General features: G+C 34.0%; 1 protein-coding gene across 1 annotated transcript; it reads left to right on the forward strand.

Moving 5' to 3' along the window:
* The first annotated feature begins 15,432 nt into the window (after positions 1-15,432).
* Positions 15,433-18,696, forward strand: LOC120356238 (probable elongation factor 1-gamma). Its single transcript, XM_039445141.1, has one exon. It carries the CDS (start codon positions 15,433-15,435, stop codon positions 16,591-16,593), a length of 1,161 nt encoding a protein of 386 aa, XP_039301075.1. The 3' UTR covers positions 16,594-18,696.
* The last annotated feature ends 4,452 nt before the right edge of the window (positions 18,697-23,148 follow it).

The raw sequence follows: 23,148 nt of genomic DNA on the forward strand, positions 1-23,148 counted from the left end.
TCCAACATCCTAAGGGACTGCTCAACAAAAGTATTACGAGTCTGTACTGAATCGGGGTGCACTGTATTGTATATGAAAGCTATATGGACTTTTCAAAGGACTGAAGAGAAAATGTACTAGGAAGGGGAATATACTATAACTGGAAATGTACTATAACGGGGTGTACTATATAGAGGTTTTACTGTTTAACTACTTAAACTTGGTAGTTTGTCCGTTGGTTTGGAACGTACATAACTGGGTACGTCCCAGACTCAATTTTGAAAATTGAGAAAATAGGAAGTTTTAGATTTTTTCCTAGAGGCGGGTTCTATTCTAATAGAATTAATCTCAATTTGGAAATTGAATTGATAACAACGATATTGAGCTAATATCGAGTGAGAATCAGTTTTGCATAAATATTCATCGTAAGTTTGATAATAGACACTCATGTGTTAATCAAGATAGAGTAGGTTTAGTGGCGTGATATCTGTTGAATTTGGTGTGATACATACTCAGCCAAAATCAGTCGCAAGACTACGTCGATTTATCAGCAATATATTTATTCTTCGCAGCGATCAAAGAACTGAAAATTCTATACTATCTGAATAATTAGAACTTTGCATTTTCAACGAAAACAAATTGAAAAGATTGCGTCGCAGTAGCACTGTATTGACAGACCAACAAGAATGTTGATACAAATTTGCAAAAAATTAGAAATCAAATACATTTATACGTAAAAAACTAATTTTATTGAAAACGAATGAAAAACGTAGTTTCAGCGATTTACCTTTCTGACAGGCTAGCATAATATTGTTAAAACAAGGGGTGGATAGGACTACGGGTTCAGTAAATAGAAAATAGAGGTATTAATAAAGAACTAGATGTTCAGTCAATTAGAGCTCAAACAACTACAGACAACATACTACATTACTTCTCATCAGCACTACTGTATAGTATATAGACTCAACATTTCTGTTATTTCAACGAATACAAATTAGAAAAATATAATTGCACAGTTTTTATGCCCTTGACAAACGAACCAGGAATATTGTTAGATACAAGGAAAACTAGCAATAAATCAGATACTAATCAGCAATACAATCCGTTGAAACAGCTTTTTTTAAATTAGTTATCAGCAATTCCTATTTCTGCGAACTAACCAAACAATTGAGTAACAATGAAAACGGATATTCTTAAAAATTCAATTGATTTGAAGAGAAAAATGTAGGTAACAGTGAAAAGTGGAATTTCAAATGATACCATATTGTACAAAAATGAACCATCAATGCAAAGAGCCACTTGTTTTGTTCAAATTTGCTGTTATCTTAATACATTATCCATCTCTATCCAGGACTCCTGTCAAATCCAAATCCAAGCAATGTAGAAATGTAGTTCTGTAAAATTTATGTGGAAATTGTTCAGCAAAAATATAAAAATACAGTACAATAAATTGATAAAAATAAGGCTCTTTCTGCCTTCTGCAAAACAAATCTGAAGTATTGAGGTCTAGGAATAGAGACACCGACAAACACATGTACAGAATATGCAGACATTTACAGAGATAATAGATTGAACACCACTTATTGAGTACAACGCTACCATAAATAGAATAATTACACGTTATTACAGTCGCCTACAATGATTGCGTCACAAAGAACAGTCAATCACGATACCACGATTAACCAAGATTCAGTAATTTATGTGTACAACCATAATAATTCATCTGATGTATAACTGCAATATAGTCAATGACTATGACTGAAACAGCAAATTATAATCAACTCTATCAACCCACCTAGCCAAACCAATCACTTTTACGACTTTATTTACATTTCAATTTCATTGACTACACGTGGAGAAGTTAATGACCGAATAAAAACCTATTTTATGCTAAGCTCTAATTTTACGCGAGTTGAAAACGGGAAATACCTCTTTCAACACTACTGTAGTCCACTAATTTGATTCAGTGTTGGCTATTACCATAGCCTCTAATGTATTAGAGGTGGCTACCTCATACTAGTATTACATACATTCTTTTCATTATCTGTGCTAGTATACTATACTGTATGCAAGTAATATAAGTTACTAATAAATAATGAATATTTTGATTTCAGAGCATAGGATCAGCGACTAGATTTCAAACTGATGGAAACTAGCCAAGAACTTGCTACTGTCATTATATCTCTTGAAGCATTAACAGTTCTATTTGATTATGTTTCTACTTTCTATTCCATCTAAATTGAAGAACATGCCTCATGTATTTGACACAAAATTGAACTCAAGAATGAAGCGAAATAATAACTTGATTTTGAGACATTATGAATGAAATATCAAGTACTCCTGTGCCTGAGCCATTTAATACACTAAACAATATACAATATTAATTTATTGGAGTACTAAAACTATATTCAATAATATTAAAGAATAATATTATCATAGTTGAAGGTTCAATTAGTGTACAAAGCATTGTTGTAGCTTCAACAACCGTGTTCGTGTTACATTGTCAGAATATTCTTTACAGCGCACACACGCCAGTAAACAAGAGCGTTATGCAACGCCCTCTCTCAACACCGTTATCAATCATCATCATCATCATTATAATATTAATCATTGAAGTACAGTTTGGCATTTGGCACTTAAAAATAGCAAGGGTGAGAGAGAGAGAGAAAGTGTGAGAGCAAGAAGGATGATTGAGAGTGTCTGGTGAAGAAAAACAGCTACATGGTTGTTTTTACTGAGAGAACAGCTGATAAAATGATACTATGCTCTCAATCAGCTGTTATCACTTGGCGTATCCTGTCACGTGTCATAAATACAGCACATTAACGCAAAATTTTCAGAAATCTGTTTTGAAGTAAAGTAGCAATGAATTCATTTCATGAACACATTTACAATATTTAAAATGATATTGCAGGGAACAGAACCATTACAATTAGGTATAGATCGTACAGTGATTAATATTCACACTACACTAGACTTTGATTGGATTAGGATTTATACTCGTCTAGATTTTAAAGCCGTTCATGCTTTAGAAGGGGAAACGTTTAGGTCCGTTTGCACAGTAACAGTTTAAACTAAATTTCATTTTAAACTGGATTAAATCCATCATCCATATCAAGTCTCGTTCGTTATAATATGGTTCATTTTAGACGCCACCAGCTGATTAAATTCAGTTCAAGCTTTGACTGTGCAAACGGCCCTTAGGGTCGTTTTCTCCAAAAAATTTGAACTAATGTTCTAGTTTAAACCATCAGACTCAATTGACACACACTATAATGAATGCAACCATACATTGGTTAAAAGGATTTAATAGTCAAATCAACTTTGGAGAAAGCGACCTTTGAAAGATAAAATTAATTATAGACTATAGAATATATTTAATCATGCACTTTGCCTGATTAATCGCTTTACTTTAATCGAGTGCTGACTGATGTACTGATAAAACTACATTATATTGAAATACAGTATTACCATTTACTCAAGTTTTCAAATTAAAATTCATAATTATTTATACAGTCGACAGTTTCTTTATCAACCCTGCAACCTCTCCATACAGCGGGAAAACATAAATAAGAATACAAATGTAAGTACTCTTTTTAAAATTGTTTAATCATGACATGTTTCGGCCCGACATGTTGAGTACCCGGTTGAGTACCCGGTTTACCCGGTTTTGTTTGCTCGGTTTACACCAAAGTTATGAACAAAATGTTAATAACTTAATCCTTAAAGATTATATTAGAATGAACTGAACTTGACAAACACATATGTTCATCAAGTGTATAAGTTATATTCAATCTAATAGAATCTATAAGGATTAAGTTATTAACATTTCTATTTCTATTCATATTCAACAGTAGACGTAAAGAAAAAAGACAAGTGGGAAAACACTACCATCTGAAAAAAACATTAAATTTAGAAACATTTTCTGACTCACACTACAACATTGTTTCAAACTTCATTTTTCCATTTTCACATCGGGGTTTTCCTTCTAGATAAAGAGTTTTGTGAACAAAGATAAAAACTGGAACAGAGGCGACATTGGCCTATTAAAACAGCCTCATTAGTCGCGACAGTCTCAAGTGGCCTACAAATAATATTTTATTCCACTTTTTTTCTATAATGAGATTCACACCAAACTGTCACCATTGATTGAATGGTAATCGTTCGTTATGTCTATGAGAAATGGTGTCAGATTGAAGTAACTTTTCACTAAAGACTGGGGCAACACTCCTTTGGCTGTGTAACGAAACACACACCAAATTACGATAACCTTATCTCTTATCAGAAAAAAACTATTGTCAAAACAAATTTAATTGCCTCAATAATTGCTATAGTCAGATTCACTTTCAACTGTCAGCACTGATTGAATGAGTAGTATTGATGTTTTAATCATAAGGAATGGTGTCAATTTGAAAGTGAATTCTACTGTAGACATCAGTGTGGTTTTCGATTACAACGCACAAAACGTTTGTCTTATGTATTCCATCAGTTTTGGAGCACTGTTAAAGAGAAGAAATAACTGATTTAATTTGTAATGAAGACCCCAGCATCTAATTGACAAATCTCCTCCACCAGATTCTCCTCATCCTTTTCCTCCTCACATCATCATCCTCCTCCTCCTCAAGCTCTTCTTTATTTTCTTCTTGTTCTTTTTCTTCCCCTCCTCATCCTTTCATTCTTGTTCTTTTTCTTCCCTCCTCATCCTTATTTTTCTTCTCCTTACTTCCTCATCCTCCTCCTCAAACTCTTCCTTATTTTCTTCTAGTTCTTTTTCTTCCCCACCTCATCCTTCTTGTTCTTTTTCTTCCCCTCCTCATCCTCATTTTTCTCCTTCTTCCCTCCTCTTTCATGTTCTTGATTGTTCTACCTTGCCTCTTCGTTATTTTTCATTATTCTTCCCATGATAATCTCCTTTTACTCTCCTTCCTCCACATTTCAATCTCCTTTTTCCAGAATTTTCCATGTTTTTGCTTTAATGGCAGTATCTTCACAAATCACAAGAGTTCAAAACGAAATTACTACCGTAGTAGAACCAATAACTTTAAAGTGAGTCCAAATTTATTCAAGATATTCATCAAGCTCTTAACGAAAATAATAGTGGAAATATGTTCGTAACAAAGCAGTAATTGCGTTTGATCGTGTAAATCTCTCTGAAAAACACAGAAATTCAATTCAACCGTGGACTGCAAATCAAACTTTCTTACGAAATTTGTCAGCTTGTGAACTAACATTTCAGCAGCTTAGCATTGATTTGCATTAGAATTGTTTGCATCTGTTTGCAGTTACATTAAAACACTGCAAACTCTACAATTACAATATTTTTTCCTAAACTAAACTCAGCTAAAACTATTACCTTGCATTATCTTTGCACTAAACGAAAACATTGTCTACTACTACATAACTACACTTTTCTCCGACAGACAAACAACACAGTTTGTTTGCTGGTGTATTTTGGTGAAGTAATTATTATTTTGGTGTTCAAGTGTGGGCTTGAAACGTGAACAGGTGTGGTCAAGTCCAGATTTGAGACAGTGAGTGACAGCAGAGTAATTTTAGACTGGAGTGAACCGGCAGTCGGTATTTTAATCCGGACTTCAACCGGTTTCACATTTCTCACTTTCGAAGCACACTTTGGCATTTCGTAACATTCATTAACGGCATACAGCCTTGACAACAAATTATGGATTTTATTTTGTTTTTGCTGCCACATACTCCTTCGCTTCATTTTTCACTTCTGAAACATTTTTATTTTTCAACAGTCGTTTTTTCAATGGTTCAAAATTTATTTGATTCTCCACGTCGACGATTCCAATGCAAATCAATGCTAAGCTGCTGAAATGTTTGTTCACTTTTGGTCAGAAGCTGACAAATTTCGTAAGAAAATTTGATCTGCAGTCCACAGTTGAATTGAATTTCTGTGTTTTTCAGAGAGATTTACACGATCAAACGCAATTATTGCTTTGTTACGAAAGTATTTCCACAATAATTTTGGCTAAGTGCTTGATGAATATCTTGAATAAATTTGAACCGACTTCATGAAAAAGGATTGATGGAATCCAAATTTGGTTATCAAAGCCAAACTGATGAATACTTATCTGAAATAGTTTCTTGTTTATACAATTTTTTACTAAAGTGGACTCCAATTGAAGTAAAAACATGACCTAATTTTATAAGCTTTCAGGAAAGGAACAGTTTTTGTGTTGTTCCTTTCTCAATTATTTCTATGATTTTCGTCCAGTAGTAAAGTTGAATGATTGGATAAGTAATAGAGTTTACCAGAGATTGATAATGTAACAACCCAAACCGGTATTTCGATTTTGAGTGGATTTGTGGTTCGACAGTATCTACTTTTTTCATTCAAATAAATAAAACTTGGAACTGTTGCTTCTAACTGTGTACCAGATTCCATCATGAGAACAAACCCATTTGAAATAGAAACCATATTCCAGTGTTTTCTCAATTTTCAAGGTATTTCGCCAGATTCTTTGAGATAATCTTGCACAAAATATTAAGATGTTAGAAGCGGATTTCCTTTGCTATTCGATGCAGTTTCCCGGGACAAAAATTTTAAACATTTTGTATAATAATATGCCAGTTGAATCTTCAGATTCTCATTTACTGTAGAAGTTTTCTTAAAATTCAACTCAATTTAAACTGAAAGTATAGTTTTTCCAGCATTTTCCCAACCCGAAATGAAAACTATAAATACTTTCACACTTTTCCATGATTAGTATTAGCATATCCATCTTTAATACAAGGCCATGGCCTACGATATTGCAACGTCGCAGTGTGTCGACGTTGCAATATCGTAGGACGGGGCCTTGTATTAAAGGTGGCTATGGTATTAGCCTACCTAACTAGTAAGTAAAAATAAAAAAGACAAACAATTTACTAGAGAACTGCAGAAGTGTTTATTTTTTTCTATGGTAGTAGGTAACCTATTTGTTTTCAACTTAATTACTACAGTGAACTAGCACCCTATTAATCTCTATTGGTCTTTGCCAATAAAATGTACTCAACAACAGCTCTTGATAGAGCTCCTTAGACTTGTGATGCAGTTAGCGAAGAACGCAAAACAATAATTTCATTGCCAATAATAAAGAAGTGAAGAGGCTGTGGGGATTTTGACCTTGGGTGACGTAATCGTTTAACGTCATTGCCATTGCTTTCTAAACTATCTGTCTCTCCCAACGTTATTTGGATTTGTTTTTCGTTAATCTGTTAAAAAACGAAAAATAACGTTGGAGTTCGTTTTCATCTATATTAAGTCGGAGAAAACTTATACATTGTCATCTTACATTATAGATTGTTTATTCTATGATTGAGTAAAAATACTTGGAGTTATCACAATCACCGAGTTATTGAAACGTTGTGATTTAATAAATCTTAATAGTCATTCCAAAAAGAATTAATGAAATATTTTTGAACACATAAAAAAATTTCGATAACTCATAATTATAATACTATAGTAACTCCGTGGTTCTAACAATTTCAGTGGCTTTCAAACAAGAAAATCGTGGTCACAGGGAGGCAGAGATTGCATATATTATATGTGGTTTCATTACTTGTATTCCAATGTATTACAAATTTTACATTTTTATGCTTGATTAAATTATTTTTATAATGTATAAATTAAATGTAAATGGAATAAAATAAATGTATAAATTTTATTGATTCATTTTTCATGCTTGATTACAAGAAGCATATAAACTTCAGTAAAAAATATTACAATACTAGGAAAGTGAATCTAACCACTTTCCTGGAGAGTGTTATTCAATTTTGCTTGATATTTCTCCCCCAATCTTTACAATTAACAAGAACTATATTATAATTTATTATAGAATTATATTGGCCACATGGAATGGATTTAATCAATGAATGGATTAAATAATTATTCTCATAGGCCTGTTCACTGTTGTGGGCCATCCATGATCACTGAACAGTGTCCATGCTTTTTTTGAAGTACATTGTAACACGGAATTGTTCCACATGTGTCCAAATCTCTACCACGAGATCTAATAATCAGTCTCAAAGATCTAAAAATACACACAAGGCCCACCAGCTTCGCACAGACAAGATAATAGATCCTACTACACAGCAGTTAATCAGTTAAGCCCACTCTACAGAAATCTATGACTATAGATACATTTTTAACGTCTGCTGAGATCTAAAAACGAAAACGCATTAAAAGTCAGTTGACTATCCACCACTTGGTACACGAGTTTCTCGTAAAATTGACTGTCAAGGCTGCTATGTTGCTATGTAGCCACGGGAAAGCCCCTCTCTCACTCACTCTCTCTGTATGTCTCACTTACACTCTCTCTCTGATCCCCTCGCGCCGTCAATCACACTCTCCTTCTCACTAACTGTCTTTATTTTTGTTCTTTGTTTCTTTATTTTTGAGTCTTTATTTTTCAAATATAGGCGCCGTCGCCAAAATATATTTTCTTAGCTACTTTGCCAGTGGATGCTCATTTTTCATTCGATTGCTTCTTTCTCTTTTTCTCCCGTATTTATTTTTTCTATTCCTCATCCTCTTCCCTTCTAACCACCACCGCCACTCAATCTTCCTCTTTCTCTAATTCTTCTAGCTCTTCCTCCTACTCCCTCACTACTTCCCCTCCTTTCCCCACTTTTCCTTCTCTGTCCGTCTCATTATCCGATTCTTTTCCTCTTTCTTAAACAGTTGCTGTTATTTGGCCGGTGGCCTTGTGAGTCAGGTGAACGAACTAATAGAAGCCAGCTTGAAATACCTGCGTAATATTTTGGCGTCGAGTCTTTGAATAGATTAGTTTGTTTATAGGAAGACGGCGAGAAGTGTCTCCTCATATGCTGCATTTATATTATTGAAACAATATTATTCAGTAACGGAATAATATTGTCTTCACCGAAACTCTCTCCAGTCAGAGAGTTCCAAGCCTAACAGGACAAGATAAAAATTATTCTCTTTGGAGGATAATACAAAATAAATTAGGAATACCATCCCAATGTACAGGATTTACAGAGACAATAATATAAATTATAACCATAAGTATCACCACGACACCACAAATACAGCTCTTGACCAACAAAGGATCATAACAGATACAACTGCTCACGAAAAATATCTCCTATCACCTTCTTAAGGTCTAGTTTTTTAAGGTTGCTCACATTGGCTGCATCGTCGTACGAGAATTTGTTGTACGTCATTTCATTATTTAAAATCGGAACCATTCAAAACTAAAAATAATAAACGTGACAAGATCATGACATGATCTGTGGTGCAATCTGTTCTTTACATGAGCATGCAAAAATAAAACTCTTCAGAATTTGGTAAAATCTTGATATTAATTTAAGTGACGTACAATGTGTGAGTACAAAATTATTTGTAGTTTTGAATGCAGTAATACAACTGTTGGGAGGGATTCATTTCAAGCTGTCTGTACTTGTTGAATTGACGTTGAGCAGAGTTCTGTATTGTTGAGCATTGACATTATTTATTGATGCTGCCAGTTTCAAGTAAATTGACGCATGACAGATGACAATGTATCCAAAATGTAAGCAACCCCCTTGGGCTTATGAGGGCATCATCCTTCACAAAAGAATAGATTGCTATAAGAGCACAGATTGATTCATTGATTGCATGTTTCTCTGTAACAATTATTGAAGATAGTATGGTAGGGATGAACTAGACAACAATTATTGATGAACAGAATTGATTGATCGTAAGCAGCGTCTCATTAAGGCTTGTTACAACAAACTACGCAGTATATTATACAAAGCACTCTTAAACATTTGATAAAGAAAATCTACTACTCCTTAAAGCTAATTTCTCTCCTCTCTTTGGCGTTATTGTTGCTATCAATACATTTTCACAATACAATTTTAACAATACGTCTAGTACAATGAACCTATTGCGACACATTGAATAATTTTATATATATGATTTTACTACTGCGTAGTACCCGTATGCCAACGTATTTCCAAGTACTACGAGACTTACATAACAAATCCTATTCTAAGAACTGTCTACTATTCTCTAGTATTATTAGTAATATTGTCTAGTATTACTTACTATAAAGTCTTCGATCATTTCTTGATTATTTGTTACCAGCAATGTAACAATGTTAAATTTAACACGAGTGTTTGAAATGAAAAACAAATAGTGGTTTAAAATTGAACAGTGGTCGACAAAGATTAGGATGTGAGATAATTAATTTGATTTCAACTTGATTTAGGATGGTATTACTTCTTATAACTTTAGATAAAAATACTAAGAAATTGTCAAAAACCACAGAGTTATTGATACTTGGAAAGACCGGTTTCGGTTGTTACAGCACCATTGTCAATCTCTGATAAACTCAGTTTCTACTTTCCAAGTATTCACTGTAAAAATAAATCTGTGGTTTTTGACATTTTCTTAGTATTTTTATTTAATATGAATGATTACCACAATATCACCTTCTCAACTACACAAAAAGTCTTATAGCCTTAGTTATAACCAATTGTGCTTATTTTGTCTCTCCAATCAAATCCATAATAATCATTCATTTTCTCAAGTCTTTATTCTCTAAAACTAGGCTAATGGTATATTATGGATACAATCCTATTTTTTGTTGTTTTCAAGTGAAAATGGAATAAATTTCAGAATAGTGAAATCATAACCCTTATTCGAACTTTCAAAATGTAATCTAAATTTGGGAAAGAAATAGTACAAGGAGTATCCTTAGTTTTTCTCTCCTGGTCAGTCCCCTTTGTAAAAAAATAAATAATAATAAATCAATCTACTCCGGAACAACTTCAATGAAGTTTCATAACATCGAACATTGCAAACATATTTAATTCGAATGATGAAAGTCTTTACAACGAGGATAAATAAATTCCAGGGGATTGAAATTAATCTCATTATTTCTTATATTATTATCATATTCTTATAATTTAATGCTTGTTTCCAATCAATGAGTTCTCATTTATTTTTCAGTCAGGTTCCTCCCAATCCCATTAATATGCATAATATTAATACATAATATTTGGACGATTTGTAACAAAATTAAGAAATAGAAGAAGTTTTGGACAAGCCTGTTTTTTCTTTTCCGACTATTGTATTGTTTGTTCTATCCAATAAATTAATAAGTCTAGAATAATACTCTCATAATTCATAATCAATAATATGTAGGCTACAATGAAACATAAATTCAACATATAATCCAATTTTCAATAATAATTATAACCGATATGTTTAATTTCATAATTAATCTTCATATCATTATAATTTTTTATAATCTCAAAATCCCACCAAATTTAGAACATCTCAACCACAACTGTTCTAAAAATACAACCTCCTTTCTAGAACACAAAGTACATTGTATTTTAGAATACAAATCCCACCTATATGTACTGCAATTTTTCAAATTAATAGCAAACTATTCATAGTTATCATGTTTTTTACAAGACAATGCTTTGCATCTAGTAAATGAATCACTCAGAATTATTTTAATGAAATGTTAAATCAAATTAATGTAAATGTAAGCACTGAAACCAGTGAGAAGTTGATAACAAAATGTTTTTACAAAATAAACGATGCTGAAAACGAATATTGTTTTAATTTAAAAGTTGAATTTTTCAATTGGATGACTTTATAACTATTCAACAGGTGTTTATGATCCGTTGTAGTATTTTTAAACTTAGTTTTATTCAACACACTAAAATACCAAATTTGTAAAAATATACATCTTATTGAAATGAATAGAATTAGTTATAAAATTAAGTAATATTTTTCTAAGATTATGGAGTCACTTGACGTATTCTTGCAACATTTCAGGCACTAGATGCTGCTGTGAAAGCTGCTCGCCAAGTGGCCACTGATGTCTCAGTCATGTTTTTCTCTGCTGATGATAAGAAGGTTGTTTGCGCCTGTTCGGTTTCCAAGGTAAGGATAATCAATGGCCCATATGAATAAAACCAGAGCAAATGCTCATGAGCAAAAGTATTGAGCATAAGGTTTTGCTCATGAGCAAAAGGTAGAAGCAAAAGCATTTGCTCATTTTGATATGAATAAACTTTACCTTATACTCTTACCTTATGCTCCTGAACTCTGGAGCAAATGCTCACGTATTTTAACGATTTTCCATCAGCTGATTCACTTTTGTAGCCTTACTTTGTTTTTATAGCTCACGGAAGCGCTAAATATGCAAGTAGGGTGCACCGCTTGTGTTTGCGTCGTCTGCTCTGTTTTCTATTTATGAATAGAGTTTTAGGTTAGTTGAGTTTAGAATTTTGAAATAATATCGTGAAAAAATGTCATCTCTATAATAATCTTCAGCATATTCTTATAATATCAATAGCCTTCTTATAATCGTCTACACTCTCATCTTCTTAAATGTCTATTTCCTATTTTGTGATGGCTATCTTTATAACAAGTAGCTTTTGTATTTTATTCTTTAGTAGGAATAATGGTGATATATATCATGATTGAATCTAAAACGAGTTTTATAGTTCTCAACTATTGGTTGTGATCGTAGCTGTTATAGTTTCCTCTTCCTCATACGAATTAGTTTGTATCATTTTACTATGAGCAAAAGGTGATAAGCTGCTCTAGACTAGACTCACCTTTTTTGAAGCATTTGCTTCAGAAGTTGAGCAAATGCTCTAGTTTATTCATACAATTTTGAGCAAAAGCTTTTACTTTTAAGCAAATGCTCAAACTATTTTTTGATGAGCATGAGCAAAAGGTTTTTCTCACGTTTATTCATAGGAAATGAAGCAAATGCTCCATATTTTAGAATTATGAGCAAATGCTCAACTTTATTCATATGGCCCATTATCCGATTCTAAATTATTGGTCAAATTCAATAGATCGAATTAATGATTTACTTTTCATTCATAATATTGATATTGAAAAAAATGTTGCACGCTGTAACGTATTGAATTAGAAAAGGTCGTTATTAGAACAGTTGATTTGTATTAACAAAAATGAGACTTGTTCAATCAATTGTGCATAAATAACACAATAATTTGAACAGAAAAATCAGCCCAAAGAAGATATGCTAATTGGAATTAACTATAAATAATAAGTTTTAGATTTACTCAAAACTTGTAACTTCTACAGAAACTTGATGAGTTTCTACTTCAACATCTAAAGCATCGTTTACACCAGAGTATTCAACTGAGATTAGGTTTCAACAAATTTCGGCAATTTGTTGCCAATTTTTAAGAAGCACAGCAGCATTCAAAAGGCACACCAGTGTTTAATGTTAAGTCGGGCCTAGGCCACAAACTCAAGTTCTATCGTAAATTTGTCAAACTCTTTAAATAAAGATGATGATATAATTCATCTTGCTTTGTACAGAAAAAAATGACTACTATTTTGAAGAAAACTATTTGTGAATAACTTTTTGTTGACAAGTCTGGTGTAAACGTGGCTTAAAATGTAATAAAACTTTGAAGTGAAAACACACCACTCCAGCGTTGAGTCTTCCTTCTCAGTATATTTTCCTCACAATACTACTTATAAAATATAATGAGAGTATATGATAGATAAATAATAAGTCGGATTGAAAATATAAGAATGAAGTTCTGGCTCTTTCAAGAATATAATATTTTCGCCACACTGCACAGAAATCAGCTGTTTTCCAGTCCCTAAGTAGATCTGAAAGACCTTGTTTGCAGACGACGTCAGAAAAGGGTTTCTTTTCCGGGCTAGGCCAGAAAGTTGTCTCTTTCCAGCCGCTCATGGAAGTAGTTAATAAGTCATCCGCTAGATCGGGCGAGTGTCCACTTTCATCATCAACTGAAGTCGCCATGATTTCAGTTCCAGTTTCGAATCAAACTAATTCGCTTCGCAACCAGTTTTATTCAATTAGACTATTTATTGTTTATTAGCGCATTCCAAATTTTCAAAAATGCTTGAAGATGACGACGCCTGTGATATTCCAAGTGAAATTTTAAAATAATCTGAAATCCTGACTGCAAATCTTCTACCACTAAAATCAAGAGATAGGTACGATAACGAGTATTCTTTATTTTGTAAGTGGCGCAACAATAGAGACATAAGAAAAGTGAACGATGATGTTTTATCAGTTTTAGAATTCTGAAAAGTCAAGTTACAAAAAGTCAAAGTTCTAATTTTTTTGCAAATAATATTCACATGAAAAAAGTATGAAGTTCAGTTTGTTTTTTGTATACCGTTAGCCTAATATGTCAATAGAAGAATAAAATTGAGTTTTTTATACTATGTGTCAATAAAAAGAGTTTTCATGATCTTGGTTTTTTTTATCAAGGTTTATAGCCTAATGATTATAATTATATAGCTGATGCCAAAAAGTTAGGCGGCTTCATGGGTCACATGGTGTAACCTACTCACAGCTGATGCAATGCATCTATTTATTGTCTCTTTTGATTTAAAAATCATCACCTAGCCAAGCTAGATGACAACTCTACTTGACAACATCAGCTTTTGGAATGCACAAGAGACCCACAAGACCGCCTAACTTTTTGGCATCAGCAATACCTGTAGTGTGGCGAAAAATATCGTTTGCACCACGGGCAAAAATGTTTTTCCGGCTCTCAATCTTTTCTAGTCCTCGGCCTACGGCCTCGGACTTGAAACCCGATTTCGAGCCGGAAAAATCTCATTTTCTGCTCTAGGTGCGAAATATACTATATCCAAGTAATGAATTTTGATACTGGGTGATGATGCCTTCAAGTTCCTTAGTACAATGGATAACATAATTTTGAGAAATTCAAATCAATAAATCGAATATAAAAACTAGTTAATAGCACCTATACAATGATACAATGTAAAATTAAAATTAAAAATGCTCTTGATAGTATTTTAAATAGAAATATGTATTCTTTCTAGCAACTTCTACGTCTTTCTCAACGTCAGGCCTCCTCTATAAAGTTTTACAATAATAACAAATAATTAAAATTGTAATAAAAATTCACAAATAATAAAAAACACAATCATAAATAATTCGAGAATTAGATCAATGATATAAAAATAACTATTCACTACATCACTATTTATAAATTTACAAAATTATAATATTTTTATTACTTTCATATGAAGGGCTCAGAGGAATAATGCACATAGTCCAACATTTTCAAAATTGAGATTTTCATTGCAACAGTTGGCTATCATGCTGTACTATTGCCATGCAAAATAATACAGAGATATATTGAACATAGTCCTAGATATAAGCAGAAGAAGAAATAGCATACAGAGTAGTAACGCACAAAGTCCATGGCTTGACATGTAATAACGAACAAGATCAGAGGAAAAATGAACAGAGTCCATGTATCATTTTCTTCAAAAACGTTCTCCTGTAAAATTTGCTTTTTGTGGCTATGTGTATTATTTCTCTGAGCCCTTCATATTTCAATTCCATGATCGAATTTGTTCTTTCGCTGCATAATCTCAATCGTATGAAAAAGATAGAATCCCCCTGTAAAAAGGCTTTTTCAAAGTAGAAGATGGTGTTTTTACAGAGTGGACTCAGCAGCGGACTGAAAGCGACCGATTGGCTGGCGCCAGTGGGGCCGATAATCGGCGGCCGAGGGGGCGGCAAGGCCGAGCAAGGACAGGCGTCCGGCCCCCAGGTGCAGCGCTGCCAAGAGGCCCTGGAAGCGGCGCAAGCACTCGCCTCCACCAAACTAGGTAAGATCACGACACTGGAGCATCCGCACACCGGCCAGACCAGTCACAATGTTGCCTCTTGGCTGCTCAAGATCAGGTTGGCAGCGCATTTCTCTAAGCAAACGTTAAATTACCGCACGGGGCCAGCGTTAGTGTTGTACTGTGCTGATTTGTGTCTAGATACTCCAGAGGAGATTGTGTGGCAGGTGTCTAGTGAACAGTTGAGAGGTGAGGAGGGTGAAGTGAGAAAGTGGATGGGTTACAATGCAACAGATGAGCAGAGTTTGAAGGAGTTGAACGACTTGTTAACAGAGCGTACGTTCCTAGTGGGCGACCGATTAACACTAGCCGATGTGATAGTGTGGGCCACAGTGTTGCCCATATTGGGAGTGATGACTCGTATCGAGCGCCTGCAACTGCGCAGTTTGAACCGATGGTTTGTGACGATGCTGAACCAGGACGGGGTGCGATGTGACCCGGTGCCTGCTGCACTCTGTTGGGAAGGAGTCGACCTAGCCCAACACAAACCGTTCTCTTTAGTGGAGTTCAAAGAGGCGTATTCGGGTGCCGACCCGTGTCTGGCTGTTGATCTGCTGTGGCGCACATTTGATCCACGCGACGACTCGTTCTCGTTGTGGTTTTGTCAGCACAAGCATCCTGAAGAGCTGCCGCGGGAGCCGTTCAAGAACTGCAATCTGATTACTGGCATGTACCAGAGGTTGGAGCGATTGAAGAAGCACGCTTTTGCAGCGGTGGGACTGTTTGTTGGCGACGATGACACAAATCGGCAGATATCGGGCGTGTGGCTGTGGCGTGGCAATCGACTGGTGTTCACCTACCGAACCGCATGGCAGTGTGACTACGACTTGTACGATTGGACTTGCCTGGATCCCACTGACAGTGCCAATCGCGCCCTCATCACCAGCTACCTCTGCGGAAGCGAATCTCTTCAAGACCAGTGCGGTCGTCGCCTTGCTCATCTCAGGATCTTTTCTTAGATCAATTCACTGTCCTGGGCCCCTCGAAACATGAGAATGGTGTCATTCTGTTGCACAGTTTTTACTAGAAATAGTACAATAAGAAGCTGAATCCCTATGCAAACTTCTCAAAAACAAAAACGACGTACGTCAAAATCTAAAATGTTTTTTTCGCTTGTAATTTTGATTGCCGTTCAAGATGTGGATGGTTGCCACACGCAACTCTTCCAGTCTGCTCCGGAATGAAATGAAATGGAAAAATAACTCTTTATTTGGCGGACTTAACTTATTTGGCGGACAAATAAAGAGTTATTTTTCCATTTCATTCCGGAGCAGACTGGAAGAGTTGCGTGTGGCAACCATCCACATCTTGAACAGCAATCAAAATTACAAGCAATTAAAAGAAACATTTTAGTGGTATAATACCACTCAATCTCAAATTGTTGGCAACAAAATGAGCAAAAAGACGGAATAGGCTTTTCCAACTGAAAGCTGGAAGATAGTTCTCGCGACAATGGAAACGTCATATGCTTATCTGGAAATAGCACCTATAGCAATAGTATGCTGACTTCATCAACAGCACGATCTCCATTGTTTAGTGAAACACCAGGCGATCATTGAACCGTTTTTCTGAACTTCACTCGGAGGTGAATAAATCGCCTGTAGATGGAAGAGGAGATATCACGTGTGGTATCCACTTTTTCCTCTTGCAGCAAACATGACTGTAAAGAACAAACATGACTGTACAGAACTAACATGACTGCAATACATTTTCAATTAATTTTATTTGAATCGCATTTAACCCAAGTCTCGGGGCTTGGAAGGATTGCCTTGAATTCTTTACATTGCAGGCACAGTTCTCCATCAATCACACTTTTCAATTTTCCGGTGAAATGAAATTAAAAGAATGGCTCATGAAAATTTTAGTTCATCATGGATTTTCTCTTTGTACTGCTTCTAACGAACTAAGTGATACTTATCTTACGTTTGGATAACCTAGGGGGGGGGGCAACTGGAATGCATTCACCTCCGAACTATTTATCAACACTAACAACTATCATCCAAATCGGTGCTTTCTTTGTAATTATTTGTGACTAGTAGTTTTGTAGTAGATTGTTCAGGACATTTTTGCAAAAATCAAGGATCTCATTTTCTAGTCCCCAGTCCTTTCACTGACGGTCGATACATAGCCAGTCCCCAGTCTTTTCACTGACGGTCGATACATAGCCGACATTTTATAATTTGAGAGTGTAAATATTAAGGAAATCCATCAACAGCAAATTGTAAGCCTTGTTTCCATTACAATTAACCAACACCAGAATTTTGTGATTCCACAAGATATTTGTAAAGGAAATTTGGCTTCATTCTTACATTCTGGGTACCCCGAAATTTCAAAACCCCTCTTGGGAGCAATAATAATCATAGTCATTTGAGAGGGGTATAAATCACTATTGCTCATAATTATCCTTGACTTTTTTCATTCAGGTTTTTCATATTTCTCTTCATTTTTTGACTTCCCATGAAGCAATATTATATTAAATAACAAGTGTAAAAATTTGTTGAATTATGATACAACATATTAATTCCTCTACATAGAATTGCTTTGATTGAAATAATTATTTAAATTTCATGTAAATGTTTACAATGACATAGCATAATGTTTGAATCTTAAGATTTGTTCATCGTAATAATATGATTGTTCATCATCATCATCATCATCATCATCATCAATATTAAAATAAAACTTGTATTTATGTATTTTTAGCAAATACAGACTGGAATTGCTAGTTTATAAGTTTTTGACTCCTTTGTTTTTGTGTTGAATTGGAAAAATGTCTATTGGTAGAGGTAGGGATGAACTTTCTTGTATACTGTTGAATTCTATGTGATATATTCTGGCCAATATCCATTGGAATCTTAATCATGTGATCTCTGACTACTAGACTTTCTTCATGTGATATTAAACGACTAGTTGAATTGATAATTCCTAGTACAATGGTTGAGTTTAAAGCCACTGATCAATTCCATCGGGTTTTTCGTTCAGTAAAAAACCTGATCACAGATTAGTGATCACAGAATGGAAACTCGGCTAGTATCCTGACGCCAAAATCCGCCATTTTGAAAGAAAATGTAGCATTGTAATATAGCAGTAATTTTAATTTCTAACAAGATGATGCAGTCACTTGTCGTGGTCTTGGTGCACTCAAGTCTTGGTTAGATTGATACCTTCCATTCTGTATGCATTCTGTGGCTGAACCAAAGACCTTAAAGATGCTCTTTAAGGTCTTTGGGCTGAACGGTTGCTCATGAGTCATGACTGACAGATGTTTCGTCTGCTGCTTAATATATTTGTAAACAAAACTAGGACCTAACCTATTTAATTGTATAATCAATTAAAATGGAAAACCAACAAGTAATTGGAGTTGTTTTGAATTCTTTGTAAGATATTTTAAATGTTATTGAATTTATGTAATCATGCATTTCTCTTCTCCCAAATAAATAATAATGGAGTCCATTATTTGTAAACACCTTGTATTCAGCCATGTCTGTTTACGTTCAGCTACTCTACGTTCTTTTCCATCGGTTAGAAAAGTATGATGAGCTGATCAGTGAACGAACCGTATATAACGTTTTTTTTTTCTTATGAGTTAGACCAAAGACCATGAAGAGGTATAAACCCACAATGTCTATGCCTTCCCAATGCTAGCTCTTACTTGAAATTAAAGGCTACCATTGAGGTATTTTAGCGCGAGAAATTGTATAATATTTATATTTTATTTCAATATTATAGATTACAAAATTCTTCAAGATCTTTAGTATGTAATAATCTTTCAGGTTGTCCCCTCAATGGCTGAATTCAATTACAAGTATACAAGCGCTGCATGTGCATCGTTCAACGACCAAACAGTTCTTCGTTCAGAGCCACTTTCACTCACCGGTCTCATCGTTCACTCACCCATCAGTGGCTTTGAACTCAACCATTGACTGGTATCTTAAAAATCATTCAACGCTTACTTTATTGAAAATCAGTGTATCAACAGTAGGGTCTCACTCATGAATAGCCAACTGTTGTTTTACTTGTAATGTCGTGACTTATTCTTGATTCATCTCACCAAAAACCTTTGTGTCAGTTATAAGTGTTGTTTGATGTTCAGGTTTTCAGTCAGTTTTCCAGTTTAAATAGAAAATAGTTAAAGTAGCAATGACTTCAATTAAAAGTAGCAATGACTTTTACAAAAAATGATACATCTTCTAAAGGATAATATTAATATAAGCATCTTAATCAAAATAATGGGAGTAATGATTGGACTTGAAAAAAGCATTGCTTCCTTTCCACGGCACTTATTTTATAAATGAATAAAATAATTCTTTATGTAATTATTATTTTCTATTTTTTTATAGGTACTTATTTTTTGTATGATAAACTTATTTTTCAATGTATGGTAGTATAATTTTAGAATATAAAAATACTATGACATAATATTTGGCCTTCTATGGAATTTTATTTGTGTATGTTTTGGTGATGATTCTTTAAACTAAAAATGTTAAAACTATCTATCAAACCTCTTCACTTCTGAGAACTGGATAGAATCGTCTCCACTAATTAATTAGTAGTGCTGTTGGAAATGTTGGACGTTTATTTATTTTTTTCAAATTCTTTTTTTACAATGAAGCACAGATCGGCAGAGAAAAACTAAGAATACCTTGTACTATTTCTCTCCCAATTAGGTAACATTAAAAGTCCAAATGAGGTTATGTCTTCTAGATTTTCACAAAATTTTCTGTCCAAAAATATTTTTTATACAAACCATTCTATTGAATTTGGATGTTCCAAATACCGAAATGATAATAATTTATAACACTCAGTTATTTTTAAAATAGAGAATATTCACTTATTAGAGCCATTTTTAAACACGAACTGAAAAACAAACTTACTCCTTATTTATTCATGCATTGATAGATACAATATCATTCTCAATTATGAATGATTGTTTATGACAATTTTTATTGGAAATTCTCATCTTTTTGATATATCACAATTTCACTGAAAGAAATATTCAATTTACTGCTATTAACAAGACTTCATTGGAAAATGAAGAAGTTTGAAAGAGAAGAAGATGATATGATTTGCTTTAGTCCAAATCTACCTATTTAAGTAGCCTATATCGTTTCTTTGTAATTATTTTCTTAAAGAGATTGAATTAATCTGACAAAAATTGTTTTTTGTATCATTGTGTTTTTTCATTTATTTGTTGATTGCTTTGTACCTTGATGATGTAAAATATTATGAATTAAAGCCTTATAATACTGTAAAATGTAAAACATAACAGGGAAATCAATAAAGATTTAAATTAGTTGATAGTTTCATGCATTCCAAGAATATTATTGTTGAATATAAAATTGATTTATTAAACTATCTTATCATGTTCACTGTTTTCATGTTTACATTTTCCTGTATCATACATTCTTTATTGATTGATACAATAAGTACATCATTCAAATGATAGGGAAAGAAAAAATAAGGTAACCTTGTACTATTCCTCTCCCAAATTTAGATAAGGTTACACCATGGTTGATTCTAAGGCTACACTTGTTTTCGCCGTTTCCACTTGAATTGATTCTTCATATTTTTTTATTAAATCCCCCTAGCACAGCCACATTAATTTTATGTATTTAGATTCATGCATTGCACTCTCCTTTCTGCTTTTTTGTCTTATTTTTAGTTGAACTTTTATTTTTGATTTTCTAACAGTAGATATTTTTTGTTTTGTTCTGTTTTAGTTTAGCATGTGTCAGTCGAGCAGCCTAGCTAACACCCAGCTAGCAATTTCGTGGCAGCAGCTAAGACGGTATCACATGATAAGTCCAATCTTCCATAAATTTATTCTATTTGCCATTGTCTTCAGTACTTTTGTACTCAAACAAGAGCTGAGAATATCAAATTTTTTACTTAGAATTTGAATTTTATTTACCTCCACACTCTTATCCTTATCCGTAATTTATTTTGAATTACCTTCAGATCATATTTTGTCTAATTTAACAATCCCTTTAATTCTCTGTAACTTTTCAATCATTTAATTTAATTTCACTTATTTCCAACGACGTTAAATTGCATTCCTACTTCTCATTCAATTCTCTCATCAGTATTTTTCATGTAATTTCTATAGCTATATCACATTTTTTTTAAAGCATGTTTCTTGTATTTCAACTAATTTAAAGTCGCTCTAGATACTCATAAGCTGACACATGCGATCACTCTCATCTACAAGCCATTATATCCACTCTTTGCTTAAATCTTCAAAACAATGTTTCCATCTGTTATTTTTCGAAGAAAGATTGAGGTTCAATTCTTCATCAATCCATGACAAGCATATCCATGTGCTGGATAAATTTCTTAATTGGAGAATGAACTAAAGACACTGAAAGATAGTATTGGTGAGGCTGCGGTTCTCAGCTCGGGAAAATGGAAACATGGAGTCCACCCTTGCTGAATTCCATGAACGTACTCGTCGATCTCAAAATGTCATGGTATTTAATATGGAGGAGTCTACTATAAGCGCCGATCTCACTGTGAGGAAGCAGCATGATTTAGACCTCATATCTAAGTTGTACTCATCCATTCTTCCATCTTTCTCACCCGTTGATACCAGGATGTTTCGTGTTGGAAAGAAGAAGCAGGGGAGACCAAGGCCTCTTCTAAAGGTGATTCTGAATAGTCCTGCAGAAGCTTCATCAATGATTGGAAAATTTAAACTGGTCTTGTGTGACCCGTATTTTTTAAAGTAAGACTGTCAAGGGATAGAACACCACTGGAGGTCAAGTTTTTGAGAGAGATGAATTTTGAACTGGAGGATCAGAGATCTCGTGGTGAGGAAGGACTGACTGCGGAACAAACAGTGTTCCGCGAATTGCAGTCAACAATAAAAATACATGTAATTTCCAACGGTACAAAAAAGAACTTTAACTTCTATTTCCAAAATGTGAATGGACTGAGAACTAAACTAACGGAATTTTCAGTCAATGTATTAACTTCTCATTATGATCTAATTGCATGAAACAAATCTTTCTTCTGAAATAAATTATAGTGAACTTGGACTTGATTCTTTTAATATATATAGATGTGATAGATCTGAAATTACTAGTACGGTACCAAGTTGAGTGGAGGTGTACTTGTAGCCGTACATAGTAGTATCTCAAGTAGATCTCTAGCTGTTCCTTCTTGCAAAAACGAATGTGTATTTTTAATATGTTCCCTATCTACTTGTAGACTGAGATTCTCTTAGTTTGTGCCTATATTCCTCCTAATCAGCCAGCCTCTGTTTACGAAGACCTGTGTGATTCTATTGATTTTGCAATTATAAGTGCTGGTAACCCAGATAGTATAATATTAATGGATGATTTTAATTTACCAAATGTGGATTAGTCAAGACTGAACTTGGTAAATGGTGCTGTTTCCAAGTGCATTGCTGATTCAGCCTGAGCACATGATCTTCAGCAGATGGATGGTGTGCAGATTATCAGAGGAATACTTCTGGATCTAGTGTTTTCATCTGTTCCCAATCTAGTTGTGCGTAA

The sequence above is a fragment of the Nilaparvata lugens genome, unplaced genomic scaffold, assembly GCF_014356525.2.
Source record: "Nilaparvata lugens isolate BPH unplaced genomic scaffold, ASM1435652v1 scaffold622_1, whole genome shotgun sequence".
Taxonomy (NCBI): Eukaryota; Metazoa; Arthropoda; class Insecta; order Hemiptera; family Delphacidae; genus Nilaparvata; species Nilaparvata lugens.

Coding starts and splice junctions, on each gene's coding strand:
- LOC120356238 (XM_039445141.1), top strand. CDS start 15,433: ATGGTGTTTTTACAGAGTGGACTCAGCAGCGGACTGAAAGCGACCGAT.